Genomic DNA, 19,681 nt, shown 5'->3' with positions numbered 1-19,681 from the left:
GTTGCCATGGATTCGGGTAAGCACCATCATTAAATATTTCACTTCCTCCCCCCCCCCGCCCGCAGCTCTCGTATGGCACAACCCGAAAGGATCGCGGCGGCGGCTGCGCGGTGAGAAGGGCATGACGGGAAATGTAGTTCAAGAGCCCGGATGCCGGCGTACGCAAGCCCGTCGGTGGCTTTAAAAAAAAACAAAACGCAGAGGGGTGTCTTTGCTTTGCCCTGGAGAGGCAGCGAGAGGGTGACGTGTCAGCTCGTTAGGGGCGTGTGCAGAGGAGTAGCTCTAACCTTGCCTCAGGTTGAGGGGGAGGAGCCATGCAGCCGCCCCTGAGCGTGCCGTTGACGGACGTGGTAAGTGACGCGGGTAACCGCCACACTCTCCCCGCGCGAGGAAGGGGTCGCTGTGAGGGGAGAATGAAGAGGAAGAGAGGGGGCTGGGGGACGGTTGCGATGCTGCCATGGGGCTCCTCTACCAATAAAACAGTGCCTCCTTCCTGGGGCATACATTTAACTGGAGTTGGCGTGGCCAATGAGAGGAAAGACCGGATTCCCCCTAGTTTATTAACCCCTCCATCTTCCCCACCACCAAGAATATGGAGTAAGGTGGAGGGATATAATAAGTGAACCAAGACCGGGAGGACAGAAGTTCAAATGCCTACAGGGCCATAAAGTTCACATTGGGCCAGGCACCGTCTTCCAACCTAACCTACCTCACAGGGTCGTTGTGAAGATGAAATGAGGAACCATGACTGCCATTTTTCTTTTTTCCTCCTTTGAGGATTCGTGGGGTGGGATATAAACGTGATGGTGAAGAAAAGATCCGGCCTGTCCACACCCAGTTCTGAGTTGGGGTAATACAAAAAGTACACCAGCCCTAAAATGATAACACAGTAATAACAATAAAAAAGAATCTGGGAGACAACCAGGTTATACTAGCCTATGCACATGAGACGTTACAGGCAGACAAATCCAATGTGTGGATGACTGGGTGGGTTGTGTAAGACATGCTGCTGTACTAAATACCTGCTCCAGAGTCTGATTTACAAATTTTAAATTGGTCTAAGTACTAGTACGCGGGTGGCGCTGTGGTCTAAACCACTGAGCCTAGGGCTTGCCGATTGGAAGGGCGGTGATTCGAATCCCCGCAACGGGGTGAGCTCCTGTTGCTCGGTCCCTGCTCCTGCCAACCTAGCAGTTCGAAAGCACGTCAAAAGGCAAGTAGATAAATAGGTACCGCTCCGGCGGGAAGGTAAATGGTGTTTCTGGTTTCGCCAGAAGCGGCTTAGTCATACTGGCCACATGACTCAGAAAACCTGTCTGCGGACAAACGTCTGCTCCCTCGGCTAGTAAAGCGAGATGAGCGCCATAACCCCAGAGTCATTCATGATTGGACTTAACTGTCAGGGGTCCTTTACTTTTTACTAGGGTTGCAATAAACAGCATGTAATACATATAAGATGCAACCTTAAATAATGATCAAATTAAGCAGTTATGGATTACATGTTAATAGGAGCCAACAGAAGAGACCTGTTGTGGCTATGGCCAGCATTTGTTGCACACTTCCCGCACATAGATGCTAAATGAGCTTCCCTTAGCAGATGGGGAACTGGAGGATTTGGACATTAATATGTAAACATGGTGCCTAGCACAATTTTCCTTGCACACATTTGCACCTTTTTATTGAGTCTTAAGATTAACCAAATGTCAACTGGCTTTTTGTGATTGCTGTCATGGCCTTATCATGAGAATGGATCTGAGCATTCCTGAGCACTCAAATCTCAGTTTCAGTTCAGTCCTGCATCATATTTCAGTTCCATTGTGAAGTAGAGGTGTACTGTATTAGTTTCATCTTATAAATGAGATTCAGCATGTTAACAACATACAGTTTTGATGCATGGAGAGTAGAATTGAGTGTTAGGCATGGGCCACACTCCAATCACAACTTGTGAAAATTTACAACCAAAGCAGCAGCACTTCATACTAACAGCTTTTTCTTACCCTCCAAATAGGTCATATTAGAGACTATGGACATACTTTTTAGAATAAGAGGTGGCCTTGATCTGGCATTTCAACTTGCCACTACTGATGGTGAGTCTTCATATCAAACACTGTGTTACAATATTATTACTGAAACTAATGTAAGGAAAATATTTCATTTTAACCAGATTGGCATGGGAATAAGTTTTTGGTGGATCTAGGCAGGAATAATTTTTAAGGATTCAGGTCCTTTAAAAAATATTTTTTGAAGGATCCAGATACAGTTGCAATGTTTTGTTAGCACAACAGCAGCAGTGGATCCTTTTGCACTATAATTTTCTCTGGTTTTGCATCAGCATATAAACAATACAAAGCAGCAGAAAGTGAATGAGCCAATGTTGGTTTTATGGGCAGCATCCAAAGTTGTTTCTGTAAGACATAAACCAGAAAATCAGCACAAGCACTTGTGCCTCTAATTTGTTAAGTGGTTTGCTTGAAAAAATAGTTGAAGCTGAGTGAATCCATCCTCCTTCTCAAGTAAAGGATACCACAGAAAAGAAGGCAGAGCTTTGAATGCCAGAGGTTCCACATTCAGTCCCTGGACTATTTCCTTTTAAAAAGGTGAGATAGCAGATGATGGGAAAAACTTCTACCTGAGATACTGGAGAGTCATTACCAGTCAGACAATAATGAGGTAGATGGGCAAGTAGGTCTGAGGCAGTTTTATGCTTTCACTTTAGCAAATAGTTTTGACAACTAAAGAAATTACTATTTCTTTTTGTTCCATCATCCTTCAGAATATTTAAAATGTGCAACTATCTCCCCAATTCCTTTCATCTTCTTTCTTTTCTCTGTGTGTTTTAGAGTCGTCAACAAAAGAGGGACTGAAGTATGTTTTCAGTGATCTTTCAGCCAAACTGGCTTCAGATGTGCTGGTATTCAGAATCTGTCACAGCTCGGTGTATCTGTGGCCAAATAGTGGTAAAAATTCAGTTGCAACAGAGCTTACAGATGATTCTGCATGTAAGGAGATACTACGATTTATTCAGTGAGTATAGCTCAACAAAAATAAGAATGATTTTTGAGGGTTCTGATAGTATATGCATTTCTCAGTATGAGTTGATTTTATTACTGTTTTTCAGATTTGAGCAGGAAGATGATAACAAACGCAGGTTTTCAAAAAAGAAAGATAAAAAGTTACAAGAACTGGTATGTTTGCCTTTCCTTGCTATGGCTTTGTAGAACTGAGTGAGTGAAACCATTGTGACATTTTTATAGCCAAATCATGCATTTGGTGTAAATGCAGAAGTTTACACATTCAGATAAAATTTTAAAATCTCATCTGCGATTGTTGACTTGCAGATCCTAACATGTTCCCAGCAGATCTGCCTGCAACATAGGCATAGCAGTCCTGTTGCTTTGCTATAATACTGCACTAGTGGATTGATCAGTCAACTCAACCCCCTACCCCACCTCCTTGCGAGTCTGTGGGCCAAATTAGAGGAGATGTTAGATATCTTTGTCTCTTAATTTCTTTTAAATGCAGTTACAGGGCACCTAATTTGGATTGGAACTGTGATGCTTGGAGGAAAAAGGTGTTTAACCCTTTTAACATGGTCAATTTTAAGAATGAGATTTCCCTCCACAAAAAAATATTTTGTGCTTTGTTAAGGAAAACAAGGGCAGTAAACTGCACAGCTTGCACATTTAAATTTTTATTATTTACAGCAACCTATAGTAAATATAGATCTTATGCTGGAAATGACAACTTCGTTAGATCCTCTTTCTCCAATCATTGAAAAGGAGAGCAGGGGGCATCACTACATAAGCATGACCTTGCCAGTTGATGCTGTTGTCTCCGTGTCTCCAGAAGAAGTGTGGCGGAAGTAAGTAGATTATGTATAAAGGATGTGCTTGAGTTTTTCTATTGTATGATCTTTGCATATTTATCATGCGAAGGTGGATATATCTCTGCTGAATTTTATATCCTTAAATCTACAGTTGTAATAATTAGGGCGAAAAGAAGTGTGCTGAATTGTTATCTTGTTACTCAGAAAAGTAGATGCCCAAGAAGCAGATTGTTCAGAAAGACTGAAATACCTAAAGGTGTGCATAACATAACCCAATGTTATAACTAGAGGTTATGCACTTGGAAATTAATTAAAATCTTCTGGCAGGGAATAGTTATCTTCATTGGGCTTGAGAGAAGTAGTATTTCAGCTACACCATGATGCGAGAAGAAAAAGGCATAGTGTTGGTAAGCTTTGGGTAGTGCTAGTGTATATTTATGCATACAAAATGTTATAAACCCTTTAAAAAGTTTCTTCAAGCCTAAGCAAGAAAGAGATAGTATGTAGTATAATGTAATCCTGCCACGTATTGCAGTGGAGCATGCATCCCCTGTTTTCAATATATAGACTGCCATTTATATAAATATTAAACTGACTAGGTGCCAATAGGCGGGCTCATTTTACTCTTATATATGTGCCAGTATGTCGTTATTGAATTTAAACAAGTACTCCTCAATCTGTATTGGTTTCTTTCAGTTGATTCCTGAACTGCCATATCAAAAGCTGTTGATAAATCTAAAAAGGCTACAAAAAGCTGTTTAGATGTATCCTAAGTTTTTTATTAGACTGTAATCTAAAACATTGACCAATGTGCAAAATCCCCTATCAATTCTGTCATCTTGAGCACATGCTCCATGCCTTCTTTCACATATGCACACTCACTGGTCAATTGTCATTAACCCCAGTATAGATACAACTGTATAAAGTGAAGCAAAGCAGCTTATTATGGGACTTTTCCCTCCATCTCTTGAAAAATACACATATTTTGAGAGTAAGAAAGTTATTCTGATTTTCTGGTGTTCTTAAATAGTTCCATCAATATCTTGCAGTGTACGAAGTCTCCTGGTGAATGCGATTCATACACAGCTAACTGATATGGAAAAGTGCATTTTGAAATATATGAGAGGAACAACTGTTGTGGTACCTGAACAATTTCATTTCATGCTACCAGGAAAAAAACACCTTGTAACAATCTCATATCCTTCAGGCGTTTCTGATCAGCAATTGGAGACTTACAGACAGGTACCTTATGTTGAAAGATTGTTTGGATGGTGATGACTAAAACATGGCATAGTTAATAGTTTTACTTTATAGAATTATTAATAAAAGTAATCTATAGTTCTCTTTTTTAAACTAAACTGGCCTTTAAAAAGTTATGTTAGGTTCTATGTACTGAAGTTCATTACTATCAAGTGGCCTATGTGTACTTCCATACAGATTATGATGTATACTGTTTTTCTGACTATGATATTTTTAAAATAGCACAAGAATGGGGGACTGTTGTCAGCTTGAAGGTCACATCCCCCCATAGGAAACCTTCCTTGGGCTGCATGCTGATGCTGGGTGTGTCCAAAGTGAACACCAGTTAAGCAAGAGGAATTATGCAGGAGACCTTCCAGCCAGGCAAAAGTCTTCAAGGAATGTATGGAGCACATCTGGTGGGGGTGTGGCCTGAGGAGAGTGGGTGTGTCTTTTCTATATACAAATTGCTCTGTATTTGCACAGGGATTCCTTATAGTGTGTGCTGGGCACTCAGTACAAACAAAGCCAGACATTGTGATATATGTGTGTGGCTACTGCCAAAAGCTGTAGTGCAGCATTGCTCCCTCCTCTCGTAACATGCACAGAAATGAAGGATGTAATGTGATGTCATCAAATTCCAAGCTTTCCCTTTTCCTGTGCTATTTCACGGGTTGCTTTTGTGGGGTGAGAGAAAGTTGGAGCGTGTTGCTGCCACATGTTTTTTCTTCTACATATTATCCAGGCAAAGAGAAAGAAGAAATGCTAGGTTAACTGGATTCCATGTCATCTGCACATCTCTCACACCATCTGGTTCTTCCTTCAGAGAATCTGGGTAGAGCTTGATGGCTTGAAATCTGCAAAGGCTTTTCTGTTTCCTATGGATACACTCTCTCTCTCATTTTTACCTTGCTTTTAGGAATTACATAGACGGTTTAATCTACCGTTTGACAGACCTTATTTCCGAAGGGCTAATGCCTATCATTTTCCAGATGAACCATTCAAAGATGGATATCTCAGGAACCCACATGTACATCTCAACCCACCTGGTATAGAGTCTGGGATGGTGAGTTTCATTTGTACTTGCTCTCATCTAATGGCCCAATAAGGAAACAGGTACATATGCTGATTGCAAGAGAACTGGGAGGCTCTTCTTGGGAATTTCAGTTAACATTTTGACATTGATGGTTCTTCCTAGTGCATGCATACTTAGCGGTATCCTGGTGCCAGTCCCCTAATTTGCAAACAAATTCACTGTGTTCTACTGGGAAATATACTGGCAGTATTGAAAGGAGAGGGGAGACAGCACAGAACACACAATGGAACTAGCTGCTCATAGACAGCTCTCCCCGGACTTCTTTCTCAGTGGCTGTTCCACATGGTCATTAAACATTTTATGACACAATTATGAAGAATTACTACCTGATTCTGCTTGCTTTCCTGTTGGCTCTCCATCCTTTTTTCCCTTTAGCAGCATATTCTTGTTGGTTTTTACGGCCCCCAGAAATCTTTAATAAAAATACTTTTAATAAAATTAGTAACAGCAGCAATAAAAATACCAATTTGAAATACAAAATTACTATCATAATAATATTCTGAACTTGACTTGCAGGACTACAATGTGCTTTTTCTTTCCTACCCAGGTGTATGTGGTATATGGCACATATAGTTACCATCATTACATGCAGGATCGTATTGATGATAATGGCTGGGGCTGTGCCTATCGGTCTCTACAGACTATATGCTCATGGTTCAGGCATCAGGGATACATGGACCGATCAGTACCAACACACAAGGAAATCCAACAGGTACTGAAGACTTCCAGGTTTGGGTTCCTTGAAAAATAACAGCTCCCAGTGGAATTGTATGTTTGGGATAGCCCACCTACACTTACCAGACTGTATGCGGTTTGACATTTCTGAAGCTTGCATTTTGAATGATTGGGTGCTCCACTTTATGTTTGTGCCCCATCACTGCAGCACTGAGCTGGCAAACCTGTGTCTGCATTCCACTTTAGATTGGAAATGGACACACCTGATAAAAGGCTTCATATACCATGTTGGGCAGAAGGATCCTAGTCTAGCCTAAAATTAGAGTTATATACATTTTCTATTTTGATATTTATCATATACTGGCTAAAAGCAAACTTTAATATGGCAGGGACAGTTTTGGTGTCAGATGTAACATCTTAAGTCAAGCTTTTTCCACAGCACACCTTATGTTAATAAAATTGTGTATCAATTGTAATGAATAATTACCATATTTTTTGCTCTATAAGACTCACTTTTTCCCTCCTAAAAGGTAAGGGGAAATGTGTGTGCGTCTTATGGAGCGAATGCAGGCTGCGCAGCTATCCCAGAAGCCAGAACAGCAAGAGGGAATGCTGCTTTCGCTGCACAGCGATCCCTCTTGCTGTTCTGGCTTCTGAGATTCAGAATATATTTTTTCTTGTTTTCCTCCTCCAAAAACTAGATGCGTCTTATGGTCTGGTGCATTTTATAGAGCAAAAAATACGGTATTTAATTTTGTAAAGATATTTTCCCCTCTTTACCCCGTCCCGTTTCTAATAAACCAGATTTAAAATAGTAGTAGACAGGTAAATATTATTATTATTAATTACAGTTATGGTACAAATGACTTGTTATTTTTGTACTTTCATTTGTGGTGGTTCCAAAGGCTCTAGTTGATGTTGGAGACAAGCAACCAGGATTTGTTGGATCACGCCAATGGATTGGTTCTATCGAAGTGCAGCTTGTACTGAACCAATTCCTAGGGATAACTTCAAAAATACTCTTCGTCAGGTAAGAATGCTCACGGGGAAAACTGAGGAAGGGCTGCAGCTCAGTGGCAGAACACATGATTTGCATGCAAAATGTTCCAGCTTTAATCCCCAGCATCTCTAGATAAAGCTGGGAATTAGCTGCTGCTTGAAACCCTGAAGAGCTGCTACCAGTAAGTGTAAACAATACTGAACTAGATGGATCAGTGGTCTGACTCAGTGTATGGTAGCTTCCTCTGTTCCTAATTTCTAACAAAACCAAGATGGCTCAAGAATCAGGTGAAGAAACAAGTGCCTCAGAGGATGAGCCACAATACCATAGCGCAAATCATAGAATACACCATTAAATGACAGATAAGGCACCAGATTCCATGTTAACAAAAAGAAGCACAGTCATCACCTGAGTGGATAGCAATTGGATATTTTGTTATTTAGTGACCATTATGTTCATTATCAAGAGACTGTAAAAATGTATTGATTCTGAATTATTTTGTTTATGGTGGTCAACTCTAAAATGGAATTAAAGACAGGACATTTTATTCAATAGTAATTTCATTCTAGACCAAACACAACATTTTTACCACTGATATAATACTATAACCTTTGTAAAATTGGTTTCCGTTTCTACATAAAAAAATATCCTAATGTTATTTTCTGTCACTGTTAGAAGCAGCATACAGTTTGCTTTAGATTTTTATTATTGGGACTGACAGACATACCAGCAGTGATGTATAGCAGCTGTAGAGCACCTTGGAGATTTCCCTTTAATGTGTAGTCAATGTGCTGTTTTAAGTGATTGCAAAGAGAAAAACCAAGATGTATAAGTTCCTAATTTGTGTTATGAAGAGTGCAGCTTAATACACTGACCTGTATGCTGTATAGTTTCATGAAGAATATATAACTATTGGTAACTATTTGTCATAAGTGGCAATGCCAATATCATTCCTTCCAATATTTCTCTAATGAAAATAAGAAAGTCCAGTATACCGTTCATCTGTTGAAGTACTTAAAATGAGGTGATTTTTTTCAACTGAGAATGCTACAACTTAGACATTACCAGTAGTTCTGACTACCGTGTTTTCAGGGGAATCCATTGCAACACACCTTAGATGGGTACTGCTGAAAGCAATGCTCAAAACACAGGTCGGGGGGGGGCAGAGGGGGCTCAGTCTTTTGTGACGTTACTGTTTTTATCAGGCTATGGTGTGCATGATTGTGAGGAATATAATGGATTGGAACTTGTGGCTTTCATGAACCCCCCACCCCCAATTTAAGCACTAGCTGAAAACGATGACAACTTTTTCTTCTAGCCAAGGGTCTGAGCTGGCTTCTCAGGGAAGAGAACTTGCTAATCATTTCAAGACTGAGGGAACACCAGTGATGATTGGTAAGATTTTAAATACCACCCAATCCACATTATCCCAACTTTTCTTTTCTAAATATGCTACTGACCCTTTAAAAGCAGTGTGTTGGCTTTGGAGATTCTGGTTACATTCTTAACCCCTGTCTTGGGACTGTGCTACTTTAGCACACGGATAAGGGATTGCTTGTTAAATGTTTGAATGTTCTGCAACTATTTTTCCTGGGAGAAAATAGCACATCCAGGAAAAGCTGCTTCTATCAACATTTTCCTTTTTATAAATGGACACCTTTCAGTCATGTGATCCTCTATTTGCATTTTGAGGTGATGCAGTCTTGGGAAGAGCTGTATCATTTGAGAATTTGGAACACACGGCTTAGAATGTAAAGCTATGTCTGTGGCAACTGTTTTTTCACTACTGACATGTTGAGTCTATTAGTTCAATGTTCCATTTCCAAAGAACATCTAAGCTATTCCTGAGATATGTTTTTGCTAGTCCTTACCGTCTAAGAAATCTATTATTCAGAATAATGACCTTAACTTAGAAACTGAAAAAGAATATTCTTTCCCCAATTGTTTTTAAAGTCTGCAGGATATACTTAATGATTTCCAATCTGGGAAGCTATAAATTGAGTAACTTCTTTTAGACTGCAGTCCTATCCTATGCACACTTTTCTGGGAGTGGACACAACTGGACATCCTTCTGAGTAAACACACATAGGAATGCGGTGTTTAAAAGCAGAGCTTGTCAGGAATCTTTAACAAAAACCTCTATCACCACATGATTGTGAATCATGGTCTTTCTTTTGTTTACCTTGCTTTTTAGATAGCTTTGAAGTGGCTTAACAGAAGTAAAGAAACATCTGGCCTGTGATTTATTTTTATTTTTTATCCTGTGTGCGGCTCCTTAATGAAAAAAGATCTTCTGGAGTCTTAAGCAAGATAAGAGCCCCTGTAGGTGACCTTCATCCACTAGTTGTTTCTGTCCCATCTTACTTTGGAAAGTAAGTCTAATTAAGTCCCACCTTAAGAAATAAGATGGGGCTTAATTAAACTTACTTTCCAAGAGACCTTGTAATTATCCATACAATTTGAATGTCTTCCTTGCCCTCTGTTTTCACAAATGGCACCTGTGGCAAAGATGTACTGCACCCAGGCATGTTTTCAGAGGATTTCCACATCAGCTGCCAAAGGTGTCTCCTGTAATTTTAGACATTCTATTCAGTTTCCAAGGTCCAAGTTTGTAGAAGAGGGAGTGGGAGCAAAATGATTCAGTTCTCTCAGCCCCAATTTGAACATCACAAGAGTGGTGCTCTTCACATGGTGGAACAACACAACTTCTATTCCCACTAATGGGATAACACAACTTATGAGCTGGATAGTGTACGCCAACATCCAGTAAGATAAAGAACCTACTTTTACAATTTTATGCTTTAGCCTATGTTTGCCCACTTGATGTGCTCTTAGCCTCCAGAGACAGAAAATGCAGTGTTCACTTATTCCTTTTTTCATCTCTTCAGCACATTGTTCTCAACTTGCTGTTGACACTAAAAAAAACTCTGTTTTATGCAGATATTTCATACTGTTTGGGCAATTTTCTTTAGACTTCCTAACCTCTAGAAAAGACTTTTTTAAGGATCATACATGATGTTTTCTTATCAGTTGTTTTGAGTGGTTATATTGCTGAAAACAAAACAGAGTGCAATTCTAAATATACTTACTAAGGAGTAAGCCCCATTGAACACAGTTGGAATTCCTTCTCAGTTAACTCATTTTATTTTCAGTCCTGTGCATGTTTATCTATAATAGCTTATTTCTTGCACAGTTCCAATTTGGCTTCTTTCAGCCTTTGTCCAGATTTCTTCTACCATGCACTTCCACGAAAGGCTTTTAGAATCGACTTTTAGATGTTCAGAAATGAAAATTTCCTTCTTGACTTCAGAGGATCATTTAAAAGTATGATTAGCAAATGATAATTTTGTCTTTGAATGTACTGTCTTACCTCTCCATCTTCTTTCTCTCCTCTTCTCTATTCAGGTGGTGGAGTCTTGGCTCACACAATATTAGGAGTAGCATGGAATGAGATCACAGGGCACATAAGATTTCTGATCCTGGACCCACATTATACCGGAGCAGAGGATCTGCATATTATATTAGAAAAGGTGAGACTCTGCCTTCACATTCCAACTGCATATGTTAATACTGAAAGGGAACATTTTGTGAGATATTTTAAAAAGTCTGTGATTCACTTCTCTATCATTAACCATGGCTTTTTGCTTCATCTTTACCGGACGAATGGTGATGTAACTGTATATTGTTTGGAAACAAGCTATCTTCAAACCGTTGTTTATGAAGCTGGTTTGTTGCAATAAGCCATGCTTAAGATTAATTACAATTTAGGCTTCAGACATAATTTTAAACAATAGTTAATCAAAAGTGGGTGCAAAAGTTTCCAATCTGGCCATGATGGGGAGAGAAGAGGAATTGCAAGCCAAGGTTTCCTGCTGCACATTCCCAACAGAGCTGAATAAACCAAGAGGTGTTTTGTTATCCTTGGTGTGTATGAATTAGTAGAACAAAACCTCTGACATTCATATCAATTTTACTAAAATGCCAGCTATTTTATTAGAAGCAACAGACTTAATAGTGTATTGTTTTTCTTCTGTACAGGGCTGGTGTGGATGGAAGGGTCCAGATTTCTGGAACAAAGATGCTTATTATAACCTGTGTCTTCCTCAACGACCAAAAACTATTTAAATGGCTATTTAGATGATCATGGTGAACTACCAGAAGTTCTGTAAATACATATAGGTACACAAACACACTTAAGCAGTGATTATTTATTTTTCCTTAACATAGTATTATGTTGCTCACCACCAGTTAAAATAAAAATGCTAATCCAATATATTAGAGTCCAAATAATGAAGGGGGGGGGGGTTTCAAATAAAACCTGATTATCAAACATTGTTATTTCCTAATAGCTGGCTTTTCTGCATTTATAATCTGATCCTAACAGTGCAATCCTATACATATCTGTTCAGACACTGCTCAACAAAATCATGTACATTTTAATCCTCTGTTTGAACACTGGTTAAAGGTATTTGTAAAGTGGATCTTGGGACCTCATAACAATGCTAATTTTTAATATACCATCTTTGTTCCTCTGCACTCCTTAAGTGTGTTTGTGTGTATATATGTGGAGCATTTGTTGTGGAAGGAACAAAATACCAATCACAAAATCAGTGCTAGATGTCACATAGTTACTTGGGGCATAGATGGTAGAAAGAGAGGGCACAATTTATACATATATATATTTTATTGTGTGAATACAGGAATTAATATTTTTTAAAATCTTCTTCAAGAAGCAACCCATTCTCCTTCTTAGAAGGCACTGTTCAAAATATTTGGTTTTGAGATGCAGACTTATTTCTTTGTAAAGTTCTTAGTGTTCACACGTCTTCTTGTAGTAATTGGCTTTCACGTGACATCAAAGACTTCATCTTTATTCTATTTAAATGCAAAGAGAAGATTTGTATTTCATATATAAATCGTGCATCTGAATTAAGCATTTGCTAACCTATACATAGCACTCGGTTTCAGCTTGGCATATCTCAGTCTTAGAAATCAGTTTTGTGGGAGGTAGTTGCTTATTCCCACTCCCTTTGGCAGCTTAGATGCTCTCCCCCCACCCCTTGCATACAGATTGACCATGGCAGGGTTGTTACAGCTTTCTTTTTTGTTTAGAACATTTTGTGTCAGTTTTCCAACTTATATAAGCAGTCAACATAATGACCATAGAGAATTTTTAAATAAAAAAAATCCCTTTAGAACTTTAACAAAACAAAACAAAAGCAAGACTTGAACACACAGAACAAATCATCCAATTAAAATGAGTGGAGATGACCAGGTATACAGTACCAGCATAAGAGCGCAATAATATGGCTATGAACTGTAAACATTTTAAAAAATTGTTTGGAGCTGTGTTCTCAAAATGTCAAGAGAGGCTGCGGTAGCCTTTAAAAGAGAGTTGAGAAGGCCTAGGCAGATATGTGAAATACCTGTTACCTGTCCTGGAAGGAGCCCTTCTCCTTAATTCTAAGTGCATATTGCTGTGTGGTGAGGAAATGACACTCAGTATATAATGTTATATAAATGTGCAATCTGTATTCCTTTCATTGGAGGAGGTAATATTAAATGGGTGCTGTTTAAGGAGGAAGGATAGGGTTCGTAGACTGGGACAGTAATACTAAACACTCTTACTAAGAATTTCCACTAAAATCGAGTGGGCTTACTTCTGAGTAAGCCTGTTCAGGATTAGGTTGCATAACTAGCAGTATCTGAAATATATTTTGTACTTGCACTACTGTGATTGAAGTGTCCTAGGGCAGGGGTGAGAAACCTTGGGCTCAGGGGTCAAATGTGGCTTTCCAGGCCTTCCTGTCTGGTCCTGGGGCTCTCTCCAGGCCAAACATCACACCAGCTGTGCTTCATCTCCACCTCCCACTTGAGTGTTTTTGCATGGCTGAAACATGCCCTTGAACTCTGGTTTCTTGCTTGCCAGGTTAGAGGGGTGTGGGTGTGTAAGCTAGCCTACTATACAAATGAATATGTCCATTTTCACTGTGCCTGTTTGATACATCTTTTATCAGATAGAAGTTGTGTCAGATAAAACATTGTGCTTTGAAGAAGCTGCCTTGTATCTGTTGTCTAGTGAAAGCTAAATGCCATACCGTTTGATCTCCTCCTCTTCTTGCTTATGGATCTCTTGCTTTCATATGCTCGTTTCTGTCTTGTCTCTGTGTCTTTAAGCAAGCTGTCATCATGCAGAGAGTAACTAAGCTGTGTTATTGTTTTCCTGTTTTGAATGTGTTTCATTTTCCTGAGGAACTGTGCACAGTCCAAAAATCCAAAAGCCCATGCAAGGTCTTCTGCTGTTTCACCATTCTTATTGCGCAAGCTAAGAAAAGAGAATTAAAACAAAATCAATGCATTTGATTGAATGATTATTAGTATTATTTTGATAAAGTAAAGTGAACTAACAAGTGTTAAGTGAACTATTATGAATTTTAAAAACACTTTTAACAGTGCAGTTCTCTAAATACCCAAAAGTGGGTCTCAATGAGTTTAGTTGGGAATCCTTTGCATTGTTTTGGGGGAGTAAATTACATTGAATCCAATAGGACCTACTTCTGGCTAAATGTGTAAGATAGAGCTACATGGCTTTGATCTAACTAAAGGTCATGATTGTTATGTTGAAATCAACATGACAATTTAGGCATAGCTAATTTTAAGCCCCCTTGATTTCAGTAAGACTTAAGTATATCTAAAGTATATCGGGACCTAAATTTCCATCCTTTACCAAACTTACCTCAAAGGCCATTGTAAAAGTTGTGCACAAGTGATTATTCATAAATTAAAATGCAATTTGAACTTGTACAGCATATTTTAATTAATCAAAATAACTCCACTGTAATAATTCCCCTCTCCTTGCATTGCTTCACAAAACTAATGAGATCAGTAATAACTATTTTTTTTGTTGTTGCTAACTTTAGGATTCATATTCAAATCTCCATTCACATTTCCTCAATATAAACACCATAGCTTTGTGATTAGTAATTGAATTTGAATTAGTATGTGATTAGTAATTGAATTTGTACACTTACTCAATGTCAGCATGACTGGCAACTAGCAAAGTGAGACACTCCAAACTCCCAACTTTAGCTGCCTTGTGAATTGGAGCTTCCCCAATCCAGTCCTGAATAAACAGAGAGGTTTCCTTTTGTAAGCACAGCCGTACATAATGGTTGTAATCAGTTACTATAAAAGTGGTGGTGATCTCTAGCGTAGTGCTGTACTACTTAAAATTGCCACAATCTCCAATCCAAAAATCCTCATCTTTAAGGGCACAATTCACAAACCAAGACCAACTACTGCAACAGAATTAGCCGTACAGCCCCCAATTCTCTGGATTGGGCCCCACTGGGAAAATATGTGCATTTTAACCAAACTTACTCTCTCCCCAAATAGTGATTTTTTACATTTTGCTATACAATGGCACCTAGTATATGCTAAGCCAAAGTACTATCAAAACTATTCTAGCATATCTAGCTTTGCATCAACCTTGTTCGTAGTGTTAAGTGTTACACTAGAATGGACAGCTATTGTTTAAGAGGATGAGGTCTGTTGGAACCAGACTGCCTTCCTGAAAAATAGAAAACATAACTTATACCTGTTGGTTCAGATTGGCTCCTGTCTGCTGTTGCCAAAGTAGGAAGAAAGCATGTCCTCCACAAGCAGCCAGATGAGCTGGGGACTGACAAAATCCATCAGCAGCTAAATTCACTTCAGTCCCAGCTTCCAGAAGGTGGCTCTGCCCATCAGCCTACAAGTCAGATAAATGTTTGAAACATTTATTGTTCCTAAATGTGATTTACCACCCTCAGTAGCAAAAAACAAGGTTCCCAATAAATTATGATGAAAATGATGAAGCATTGTAGAAGTGTGACTTCTCATTGATCTTAAAAGTCTGTGAGTTTAACTGGCAATGTTAACATCTAGAAATCTAAAAGCACATTAAAAACAAAGGCTTTCAAAGCATTACCTCTGTGTTGCAATCCAACAGTAACATTATTTCTTCTTGCCTTCCTCCAGTATACTTGCGGCAAAAGTTGTGGTTGGATTGGTTGACTTCCAGCACAGCTTTACTCTATCCAGTGAATCTAACCCAAGACTGGCAGTGCCAGCTAAAGAACAGTGAGACACTCTGGCTGCAATCCCGCCCTCTCTGCCGGGAGCTGTCTTTTGCACGTACACAAACAAGAGCACATGCAACTCGACCCGCCTTGCTGTGTCCTGATTGGCTCCTGCTGTTGCTTTCCCCATGCATCCTGTGTTTGCTATGCTTATGAGATGGGAGGGAGCAGGAAAGACTTATGGCAGGTGGGGCAGCCATGGAGCACAGTACAGCTAGACACGTATCACACACCCACACACTCAGCCACCCGCAGTCTGCTCCCCTCCCCTTGCAGCATCCTCCAGAGAAGAAGGCAGGAAGCAAAACAATCCCTCTGTAATAAGTATTGACATTTCCTTCTGAAGTGGGTCTTGGATAAAATGCATTCGAGATACTTAAGCAAAGAAATAAGGCCAAAAACCAGAAAAGATAATGCTGCAAAGCATTAAAACAGTCAACTACCCATAAAGGCACTAAAAATAATAATAAGCAACACCATAATCGCTTACCTGGATATAGGGAAGGAGGTAGCCAGCTGAGCCTCTCTTAGCAAGGTGCTTCAAAAGAGTGGATGCTATCACAAAGAAGGCTGGCTGGCTGCGTGTCACTGCTCACAAAAGCTCGGAATGAAGGGGCATCCATAGCAGCTCCTCTCTTATTTAAGGTATGAGAAACCCTATGGGGGAGTGCTTCAGATACCCTGGACCCAGATAATTTCAGCCTTCATAGCTCAATGTTATAGGCATATTTCTTTAAAGAGTGTTCAGTGGGGCTTAGCATTTATTAGCAAGTGTATTTGGGATTGCAGCTTTAAAGGTTAAAGACTAATACTGAATTGGGCTCAGGACCTCATGGTAATCAGTTTGAGAGCTGGGAGTTATACCTGCTAGAACCAGTTAGCCAAGTATAAAGCTATGCTGGGCAGCGTAATGGGAATCTTAAGTTCTATGATCAGCCACAGGCTCTATATTTAAATGCCTTTAAACTGCAGCCTGTTTCTATAAGATGTGAAGCAAGAAGTCTTACAACGTGATTGGTCATGAAAACACTTGAAGCAAATAATTCCATATGGAGCAGATACTAAAGTTTAAAAGTGCTTCACTACTTCAGCGCTGGTGTCTCAAATATTTGAGAGGATCTAGGTGGAAGTAATGAGCAAGAAAATAATTTGGATTGATATTTCTCCATGTTCTAGGAAAATAATGATTAAAAACAAATTGATCATATATGTTACCTCTAGTAATCCTTACAACAGCCTGGTGATATAGCTGAGTGCTGTTATTTTCATAATGCATTTAGGAGACAAATAAATAGTGGCTTGCCTAAGGCTGCAAACTGGTTAATGGCTAAGAACCAAACTATAGATGTGGCTAAGATCAGTAAACAGGAACTTAGTCGGCTGAGAAGCTGGGGTTTTCTTCACCCCCATCATTTTCCTGGTTTTAAATTACTGCTTCCTCAAGTTGCTATTTGTGTCCCATGTGGGGGAAATGCATACTTAAGTTCATTCTGAATTAGTAAGGGGGAGGCTTCCTGACCCCCAGAGACAGTCAATGGTTGCCAAGCACAGGGTCTTTCATCCACGCAAGCCAACTCAATAGTTTGTGATAACAGCTGCTCTGGCTACCCTTTGTGTTTCTTATGCCGGACTTGGCTAAATTATGTTATTACATATCTCCATACAAGTAAACAATAGAACTGGAAACATCTAGAACCGTATAAATGGAAGCCATATTGCTTAATGCTCAGTTTATAAATAGTATCTATGCATAGCAATGGTGGTTACAAATAGAAACCAAAGAACTTGAGTTATTTCTCAGAAACCTCTAGATACTATTGACAGTTTACAGTTCACAGTAATCCATCTAGCACACTGTACTGACTTAAAGGCAATAGAAGGCATAAAGAGTTTATTCAGAAAAGGGAGTTAAGCAAAGAAATATCTAACAATTAGCAACTAAGATAGTAAATGGAGATTATTCTTACATCACAATCCCTCACATTTTATTATGGGTGTATATGCCAATCTCCTGCAGGGACCACTGTAGTGTATTCAACACACTAAATTAAGAGAACAGATTCATGTAGACTGCGCACAGGACTTAGTTTTTTAAATTTATAAAAGCTTATCTGGCCTATGATAAAAACTAATTCTAAACCTAGCAAATACATTCACTATAGTTGTTTGTCCGCAGAAATATTTCCTGTCCCATGCACACATGCAGCATCTTAGTTTGACGGCTTCTTGAAGAAACAGAATCAAGAGCTAATTCAGTCTGGTTTCAATCCTGATTTTTCGACAGAATCGTTAAGATGCTACATAATGAAGCAAGAAGAAAGCTTTGAATCTTGCTTCTCCTCTTGTCTGGGTCTTGTGTTAAGGGAAAGATGTGTGCATCTCCCCCCTGCCAATTTACAGAAGAACTAGAAATGTAAGAGAGAACAATTTACACTTTGTCACTGCCACTGTGGTGACAAAGTGTGAATTTAGAAGTGCTATATTTAGTGAGATTGTCCGTGTAATGTTTAAAAGTATAAGACTGTGATGTGCCTTTGGCTACTGCTATTCTAAAGAGAATCTAATTAATTATTGCTAGCAGTAGTCACCCCCCCCCCCTTTATGGGCATAATTCATTAATCATAGAAACCAGCAGTGAGTCCTAAATATTTTAGCACATATCTGCAACTCAGGTTTCCCAGCACCTGACACTCTACCTTTTATGAGTAGACAGCGCTTTCCTGTAAAACACTATAGTTGTAATTTTAAACTAGAAATCTTAACAGTCACAGACATGGGAGGATGCAGTTTGCATACCGCTGCATTTCCTCTCAAATTGACCCTCTTGCATGGAGTCACTGCAGTGTCCCACCTAGACAGGAACGACAGAATTAAAACATCAAATTTGTGCACCTCCCTCCGGAGATGCAATTTGGGGTAAATTAGCACTAGCCACAAGCACAGCAACATGACAGAATAAAATTACTTAGGTAATAACAAAACTTCCGCAGTCAAAGCCATGCAGTCAAATGCTTCAGGAGAGCTGATACTGTGAGCAAACCATACGGCATATACAGTGGTACCTCGGGTTACTTACTTAATTCGTTCCAGAGGTCCGTTCTTAACCTGAAACTGTTCTTAACCTGAAGCACCACTTTAGCTAATGGGGCCTCTCACTGCTGCTGCGCCGCCGGAGCACAATTTCTGTTCTCATCCTGAAGCAAAGTTCTTAACCTGAGGCAATATTTCTCAGTTAGCGGAGCCTGTAACCTGAAGCGTATGTAACCTGAAGCGTATGTAACCCGAGGTACCACTGTATATCAATTGGAATTAGCTATTACAAACTAGATTATTCCAGTAGCTTCCTGCCTCAAATGCTTGCATATGTTCAGAGGCACTCTTCTTTTTATCATCACTTTCCCAGAAGCCCCTCTTGATTTTGACTAGGTTGCAATGCTGTCATTATGTACTTATTTATTTATTCTGACGGACTGCCCTGTTTTGCTGCTGAGGAAAGCACGAAATGCTCCCTCGGTCGCAGGCAGCTTCTGGAGCGCGCGCGCACTGCCCTGTCATCCCTCCTCCTTATCGGCACTGAGGAGGAGGAGGAGGAGAAGCGGGGCGGGGCTGTCTGTGACCCGACCGCGCGCGCGCGCCCCTCCTTTGCCCCGCCCTCAGCAGAACGAACAAAGGATTCCCGCTCCCTCAGCGCCTCCTTCCCACTCTCCGCTCCCCGCCAAGCGCTT

The 19,681-nt window shown here is 39.8% G+C and overlaps 2 protein-coding genes across 4 annotated transcripts; one reads left to right on the top strand and one right to left on the bottom strand.

Annotated features, from left to right (window-relative positions):
- Positions 1–122: 122 nt before the first annotated feature.
- Positions 123–14,199, top strand: UFSP2 (UFM1 specific peptidase 2). 2 transcript variants are annotated; one of them, XM_083460037.1, is made up of 12 exons: positions 123–350; positions 2,009–2,087; positions 2,841–3,024; positions 3,119–3,185; positions 3,705–3,862; positions 4,876–5,068; positions 5,985–6,131; positions 6,709–6,873; positions 7,742–7,866; positions 9,155–9,231; positions 11,242–11,366; positions 11,875–14,199. In XM_083460037.1, exons 1-12 carry the CDS (start codon positions 315–317, stop codon positions 11,959–11,961), a joined length of 1,443 nt encoding a protein of 480 aa, XP_083316163.1. In that variant the 5' UTR covers positions 123–314; the 3' UTR covers positions 11,962–14,199. The 2 variants fall into 2 exon arrangements, with proteins under 2 accessions (XP_083316163.1, XP_083316164.1); XM_083460038.1 differs by lacking the exon at positions 123–350 and adding an exon at positions 432–850.
- On the bottom strand, positions 12,502–18,482 carry ANKRD37 (ankyrin repeat domain 37). 2 transcript variants are annotated; one of them, XM_083460200.1, is made up of 5 exons: positions 15,806–18,482; positions 15,434–15,586; positions 14,868–14,959; positions 13,935–14,161; positions 12,502–12,711 (listed from the first exon to the last, which is right to left on the bottom strand). In XM_083460200.1, exons 1-5 carry the CDS (start codon positions 15,830–15,832, stop codon positions 12,707–12,709), a joined length of 504 nt encoding a protein of 167 aa, XP_083316326.1. In that variant the 5' UTR covers positions 15,833–18,482; the 3' UTR covers positions 12,502–12,706. The 2 variants fall into 2 exon arrangements, with proteins under 2 accessions (XP_083316326.1, XP_083316325.1); XM_083460199.1 differs by having other exon boundaries at positions 12,502–14,161; positions 15,806–16,431.
- Between the last annotated feature and the right edge of the window lie 1,199 nt (positions 18,483–19,681).

This window comes from Podarcis liolepis, assembly GCF_965112155.1.
Source record: "Podarcis liolepis genome assembly, chromosome: 9".
Lineage (NCBI taxonomy): Eukaryota > Metazoa > Chordata > Lepidosauria > Squamata > Lacertidae > Podarcis > Podarcis liolepis.
The sequence above is the reverse complement of the archived record's forward strand: the minus strand, read 5'-3'. Positions and strand labels throughout refer to the sequence as shown.